Genomic DNA, 8,126 nt, shown 5'->3' on the forward strand with positions numbered 1-8,126 from the left:
AGCTGGCTCTGGTTAACGACTAAAATGGATTATATAAGCAGTGTGACACGTGATATTAAAGAATCTGTATTTTATTGTGATCTCTCTTATTCTACATTCAAGGGAAAAAAGCCTCTTTTTATGCTTTTTCCTTCTAATTCAGTATTTCCGCTTTCATAAATCTCTTGTAAATCTCTTCCTAATCCGTCCATTCTTTCGAAATAAAGCCCTTTTTCATATTCTTTATTTTTTATATCCGTTTTCGGATTTATGGCCGTTTTCGGCTTAATGGTCGTTTTCGGATTAATGGTCGCTTTCGTAAGCTTATAGGCGACAATCATGTGATCTGATTATATAATATGCTAATACTGAATTGAATGCTACTAAAAAGATATATATATTATATTATTTTTAATTAAAACAATATAAATGTCTATATTATCTTCTGTCTAAAGAGCTAGCTACATAGAAAGTTGTAGGCCTTATATAGACACTACTAAAAGAGCTAGTCTCTTTCGTATTTGCTTAAAGCTTGATATAGTAGTTATTAAGTTGAAGTTATTTACCTACGTTTATATACATACTTTTATAAATCCCTTAATTTGAATATTATATCCCTATTTTAAAATATTAAAACATTTAATATCAAAAGACTAAATTAAATAACTCAAATATAATAATAAATATATATATTTAGTATTATTCTTTTTGTAATAATTCTAGAATAAGATTAATTTATAGCTTTTATGTTTATTTAGTATTAGTATTTTATATTTACCCTTAATTTAATTCCTTATATGTTTATTAAAGTATTTTAATTATATTAATCTTCTTTTATATTTATCTGTTTATTAAAAAAAGATTTAATAATTTAATCTATAGAAACATTAGTTTTAATATATTAATTAAAAAAAAAGATTTATCTTTAAATCATAAGAAACAAAGACATAATTTTATTCTTCATATTATTATATATAATTACTATAGCCTATCTTTTATTACCTAATTATATTACTTTATTTCTATTATTCTATTTAATAGTGATTATAATTATTTTAGAATATATTATACTTATTATAAAAATTATAAATTAAATAGTAAGAACCCCGAATATCATTATTTCATATATTAATACCTTAATTGGTATATAATAGAACTAAATATCATTATTTCATTATACTACTATAAAATTTATAGATTAACAAATTTCAAATCTAGTACACAACTTTTTAGGAATTAATAAAATAGAAAAAGAAAAGACATAATTATTAATTAAAATTCAAGAAAATTAATTATATAATTTTTTCGGAATTATCTTTGAAATTAAAATTAAAATCTAATATAATAGTATTTTAATAATAAGGGAGTTAGTATTAAAGCTTAATCACTATAACAAAACTGACTAGAAAACTATCAAATTGAATTTTAATTTTAATTTTTAAAATAATTCAAAATAAATTACTTTATTGAATTCCTTAAGCTCCAATCAATAATTATATCTTTTTTTCTTTTATTTCATCAATTCCTGAAAGGTTTTATATTAGATTGAAAGATTAATAAGTATTATAAAATACTAGTTGAGATCATTTTAATAATAAATCTGACATTTGAGGTATTAATACATGAAATAATGATATTCGGGGTTTTTACTGTAAATTAAAATTGAAATATTATCTTAAAATCAAATTAAGAATTTTAATTTATAGAAAAATTATTCAGATGAGAAAATAATATTAAAAAGAAGATTATATTATAAAAGAACTAGTCGTCGGGGAAGAAGACTCTTTAGACTATAAATTCATAAAATTTCTTCTTTCTTTTTAATTATCATAATCATTTCAATTTTCTTTAAAATCTAAGTATAGTCACCATGCACTTCTATTAGTCGAAACTCTATAAAACACGTTTTTTCACGCGTTATACTCTTATAATTACATTTTATTATTTTAATTATACTTTCAATTTATAATATATAATATGTTAAAGATATACAAAATAATCCTTATAAGCATTTTACTCCATATATATATAGCAAAATAGTTAGCAAAATAAAGGAAGACCTTAATTCTTATCGAATTATAGAAAGCTTCAAACTTTTTTACAAAACTATATAATATATTCTCTTACAAAATCTAATATATAATAATAATATATACCTATTACACACTAATCGATTTAAATTATATACTAAACAAAACAAACGAATACTACTACAATATATATAATTGTTTTCAAAAACTATATATAAATAAATCATTCAAAAGATTGAACTTAATTATAATATTAGAACTATTAAAAGGATTTTGATCAAATATAATATAGCTAATTAAAGATATAAAAAGAGATTAAAGCTTACACTAGTATATATTACTAAGCAGCTTAAATAGTATTTAGCTTATAGGAGATTAATAATTGAAGAATAGGGCTTAATTATATAATCAGATAAATGCTTTATAGAATAAGAAAAAGAAAAAAGATTAGAATGGTATTTTTATACTAATTTTCAGAAATAGGATTCAGAAATAATCGAAATATATAATATAAATAAAAATATAAAGATTATATACTAAAAAAGCTTTTGAGATATTAAAAAAAGTAATCTATATATAATAGATAGGGATTTTGAGAGTACAAAATATAAGTATAATATTAATTCTTATCTTAAGGTTTTTGAAACTAAAGTAAATTCTATTTTCGAAAAGCTTGATTTAGGGTATAAATTTATATAGAATAATACTTTTATTTATTATGTTTATAAAATATAAGATTAATTTCAAGAAAAGGAGATTCCTTTATTAAAGGATTAGCCTTTTTATTTCCTTGATTTTAATTCTATAGAGTATATATAATAGGCTCTAAAGATAAGAATATATAAGATGTTTCCTAATATTGCTATTAATAAAAGTGAATCAGAATATATTTATTAAAGACTAAAGAATTGTTTATAAATAGTTTGGAATATATTGAATAAAGAATTATTTAATAATTTGGAAGCTAATATACCTTCTAAAATTGAGGCTTATATTATAGCGAATAGCTAGTATATTAAATATTAATAGATTAAAAGTTAATAATAGAATTATTTTTATATATATCAATAATATAAAAATATATTATTCATTTATTCAACTTTGATAATTTTATAATTCTTGATTAATTTAATATTTAATATTGAAAAAGGGTAATATAATGTATAACACTATAAAATAAGCGGGGGGGCGGATATAAGTGGCCTAGTACTAAACTAAAATCTAAGTACTTGAATCTTTTTTTATATCGACTAGTACTTATATAATATATAGATTTAAAGTTATATTTATATTCTATATTCTATAAAAAATATACAATAGGAATAAATCAACTAGTTTTTTTAAAGTATAAACACTATTTATTATTCTTTCTAAAATATAAAAATTCTGTATTTGACAATTATTTATAAGCTACTATTAGTACTTAGTAGATCAATAGACGTAATATTTCATATTATAATAGAGTCTTCTTTCTTATACTTTATATTTTGAAAAACAACTATTCACCTTCTAGTATACAGACGCCGATAAGTAAAACTATTATATTTATTTAATTTTTTAAATTCTCTAATAAACTTGCTTTTACTTGTATGATTAAATTTTGTTTCAATATATCTAATAAATTAATATTCTAATAAATTATATATATATATATTAATTTCAATCCTCTTAATATACATTAAATTATATTTATAAATATTATAAAAGATTGAATAGGAGTTTTAAAACAAGAATACTATTTTATTTTTCTTATAAACTGGATTATAAATTAATTATTATTTGAATTAATTGTTTTATTATATATTAGAGCTCCCTGGGCTCAGTACTGTTGTATGATGTATAGAGAAATGAGTTTAAAAATCTTTTCTGAATTTAATTAGAACTTGGTTAAATTTGATAATTTAAGGCGAATGTATGAATTAGCACTAATCATGAATGCTCTTAATACTAGCTATCTACATATTCATTACACGCTAGTTCAAATAACCCTTTCTTTTCAAATCCTCCGATACTTACAATGCCCGCCCCTCGCGCTACTAACGGTACATAAGATCCTCTCAACTCTCCACAAACGATAGCTGAATAATGACCACCTACATTATGCCACGCACACATATTGGCCTAAATAGTATTCTAATTTGACTTCCAGTTACCTAGATCTGAAAGGTTGATAACTGAAGGGTTGTTAAAGACTTTCTTCTTAAAGTCGAGACTGTTAAATTCGTCCGTATCAATGTACGCCCCATTCCATGTCACGAAATAGCTCCAGTCAGCTTGATATAGCTTGAGTTGATCAGGATCGGGGATATTGCCGACTTCAGGAAGCGAAACCATCTTTCTATCCTTGCCCAAAGTGATCAATGACTGGTATGGAGCGCTTACGGCGCCGTGGTCGCCAGCAGGTGGATACGAGTCGTAGCCGAGAATATCAACCATGTCATCGCCGGGGTACCAAGCTGTAGCTACAGAATTCCAGACCCAGATCAGGTTGCGCAGCTGGTGGTGGTTGGTGAACCGGTCAAACATGAGCCGGTAGAGAGCCACACAGGCTTCGGGCCCCTGGGCGCCCCACCAGAACCAGCCACCCTCGGCTTCGTGAAGAGGCCGCCAGAGAACGGGAACGTTAGCTGCTTGGAGGCGGAGGAGTAAGGCAGCGATAGTGTCCAAGTCCCTGATCAGGAGTGCGTAATCTGCACTCGAGGGATTCGCAAGAACGGTTGTCAGATTGAACGTTGTGGCAGCGGTGTAGAAGCCTGAATACCATGGCTCGGCCGGGCTGTCTATGAGATGTCTAGTGACGTTAGGGAGTTTATGATTGGGCTAACGGGAGACTTACGAGGGGGCATTCCAATGCCATTGAAATGCGACAATTCCATTTCTGTCGGAGAATGCAATCCCATCTTCAACCTCGTTGCTGGTAGTGCCATGCTCCTAGGTACACATATCAGTGGCTTTCCCAGAAAGTTTACTGGAAATGAAACATACCACACGACTTGGACTATAATCCATGAAATCCAGACCAATAATCGCCGGTGTCTTTCCAACATTCTCTTCTAACCATGCGATTCCGGCTGCCTCTGATTGGCCAGAAAAGATCGAACCGTTCCCATAATTGGAAAGAAGTTTGTTGAATAAAGTTTGGGTGATAGGGAGAGGGTTTGATGTGGCCAACTTGCTTGTGACTTGGTGCTTCGCAGGTGGAGCCGAAGGAGAAACGTACACGGCGTCGATAAAGTACCACCCCCTAAAAAGTTAGCTTAACGACACCAAAACCTTATTTACACAACGCGAGAAAGACCAACCAGTTGCTGGTGAATGTGATCGTGTTGGTGCCAGCCTTCAAAAGTACTTGGCCAGCCGTTGCATTGGCCCATGGACTTTCTTCAGATGTTGCTCCAAGTACGATCCCAGACCCTCCCGAATCATTGAGTGACATCGTAGTCTGCTTTTCGCCAGAGGTAGAAGCATACTGAATGATCACATCGTACAAAGCCTGCTTGGCACTCTGAAAGGTAATCGTCACGCTATCTGATGCAGCATCGAAACCCTGGACAAATCCAGAACCGGAGAAGCCTCCTGGATTATTCCCAACCGTAACTCCATTGAGGATACCAGTCTCAGCTTCGACTTTCGCACCGTTTGTGACATCCACAACAGCGGCTGCTGAGGCTAGTGATGCTAACGCAAGAAGGGAAAAGGGACGCATGACGAATGAATGAATAGGTTCTGAAAGCTCTTCGAACACCTTGCTGCTCTTCGCATTTATGAAGGACAGCACTGGAACCTGCCTCTTTAAATATGGCTCTTAGAGGCGCGTAGAAGAGCAATAGGAATTACGAAATACAAACAGACATAACTTCGTATATCTGATACAATTCAACCTGCTAATGAGAACCCCTATATTTCAATTAATATATAGTTCTCCAGTTCTAGAAATAGTAATACGGCAGGCGGCCCTGAGTTTTAGGCAAATTATAAGGCGTGGATCTTTCAGAGTAAGCAATGGCCAGTAATAACGGAATAGGAAGCCTATGATATGGGAATTTCTGGTCCTAACACGCTTTACCGGAGGATGATACCATTGGAGGATAAAATGGACGCAAATGACCAAGATATAAGAGCTTGTAGAGATTAAGTTTGTTTCAAGGGAAGAGGAGATCCAACCAAAGGAGCCGAAGTGGAAATGCGGGGTAGTAAACAATACAGCAGATGATCATAGACCTTGCAAGCTGCAGTCCAATAGCCTATTTGGATCGGGATGTAACAGTAAAGTGCTAATCGTAAATGTTTTGGATCCCATCCTAGGTTCGGATGATCGTCCCTGCGATGGAGAGATAATTTTTGTACTCCGAGATCCTAGCAAATAGAATAAATACTATGTAGTACCCGTGGGCAGGACAAGCTTCTAGAAGCGACTAGATTAAATAGCCCCACTTGCTCCGGGAAACAATTCGCCGGAGAACAATACCTAAGAAATTTGCCGACACTACATTTATCAGCTGTTAACAACTACTTTGAGAACACACATGATCTTTCCCCACATTGACCATCGAGTTATTCTTGTTTCTCAAGATGAACCTTATCTTATATTATAAAAACGTTGGATATATTCACTCTTTGTTTTCGTCTAATATAAATTAAAGAATCGTTTCGTTCAAAGAGCTTCTAGTCTTGCCGAGATATTATTCCCCACAAGTCAAAAAGGTCAAGTTCGTTAAGTCTAAATTTTAAATTAAACTCTATGCACAATCTTGTTTTACTTTACACAAGAAAGGATTTACTACAATTTGAGAGCCACCCCTTGATTCAAATGATTAGTCTTGGTGAATCCTCGATACAGCGCGCATTTTGAAGTGAGACATTGTCCGATATTCCAGGGTCAATGGGGGGACCCAGAGTTTCACAAGTAGTGGGTGCAGAACTAGCCTTGCGTTCCCAACGCAACTTTCGAAGTTTCGACAAGTCTGTATACAAGCGCACTAATACTAATATACTTCTCGACAATGTTTATATGATATCTACTCCCTAGATATTATATAAACAGAAGCTTGACAATATCTGATTAGTAATATCTGATTGGTATTTTATATAAAAATCGTATTTTTCTTTAAATTTATTAAAAGTAGAGTTGAGGAATCTCAGAACCCCTGTGGTGGCAGAATCCGTGGTTGACGAAGTGATCCTTTTGTAATTGTTATAAATTCTATAATACCTTCATTATATATTGAATAAATCGTTTTTAAAGTATTAATATGATTAATTTAAGTCTTCATATTTATGAAGCTTATTCTAATTAATAAGTTTTTAGTGAATTTCTTAAATTCTGGAAGGTTAATTGAAAGTTTCGGTTTAAAGTAATAAATATCTATTAAATAGAAAGCTTCTAGGTTTTACTTGCTTTTCAAACCCCTCTTCTCTCTTTCTCTTTTTTTCCTTCTAAATTGATTTCCTATTAGATTTTAATAAAATAATAGAAAAGATCTTTCAAATCTTTTGATCAGAATTTATTAAGGATTACTAATCTTTCTGTTATACTTCTATTTTGAATCTTTTATTGAATTCGAATAAAAATTATGATTTATTGATATATAGATTGCAGTCAGGGCATATTCTTGTTTATATGATACATTCTGTATTGTATAGTATAGTAGTATAGCTTGTGATTTCACTTGAAAGCTCTCTTATAGGTTTTCCTCATGTGATATAAGTTCAGTGCCCTACTTTTGGGCCACCCTTTTACATCAAAATTAGTCATTTTGATATATTAATATCTTCATCAAAATTGAATATATTTTGATAAAATTTTATATAAATAATCTTTATATAGATATTAATTAGTTTTAGAAGTTTTAGATTTTTTATAATTCTTTTGATTGAAATTTAAAAGATTGAAATATTGATTTTCGAATTTATATAGGAATCACATATAAATTTGAAATTCTATTAAAAACAATAATAACTTTTCAATAAAAATATTATAATAAACTTAGGGTTAGGATTAGAAATCCTTAATACCTTAGGGTTAGGGTTAGGGTTAGGGTTAGGGTTAGGGTTAGGGTTAGGGTTAGGGTTAGGGTTAGGGTTAGGGTTAGGGTTAGGGTTAGGGTTAGGGTTAGG

At 30.2% G+C, this 8,126-nt stretch overlaps 1 protein-coding gene across 1 annotated transcript; it reads right to left on the minus strand.

The window, feature by feature from the left end:
• Window positions 1-4,142: 4,142 nt before the first annotated feature.
• Window positions 4,143-5,715, minus strand: Bfra_011574 (putative mannan endo beta-mannosidase protein; the record flags this gene model as incomplete). Its single annotated transcript, XM_037341901.1, has 4 exons — window positions 4,143-4,800; window positions 4,846-4,940; window positions 4,995-5,253; window positions 5,312-5,715. 4 exons carry the CDS (start codon window positions 5,713-5,715, stop codon window positions 4,143-4,145), a joined length of 1,416 nt encoding a protein of 471 aa, XP_037194758.1.
• Window positions 5,716-8,126: the final 2,411 nt, after the last annotated feature.

Source organism: Botrytis fragariae (assembly GCF_013461495.1).
Source record: "Botrytis fragariae strain BVB16 chromosome Unknown tig00000037, whole genome shotgun sequence".
NCBI classification, from domain to species: Eukaryota; Fungi; Ascomycota; class Leotiomycetes; order Helotiales; family Sclerotiniaceae; genus Botrytis; species Botrytis fragariae.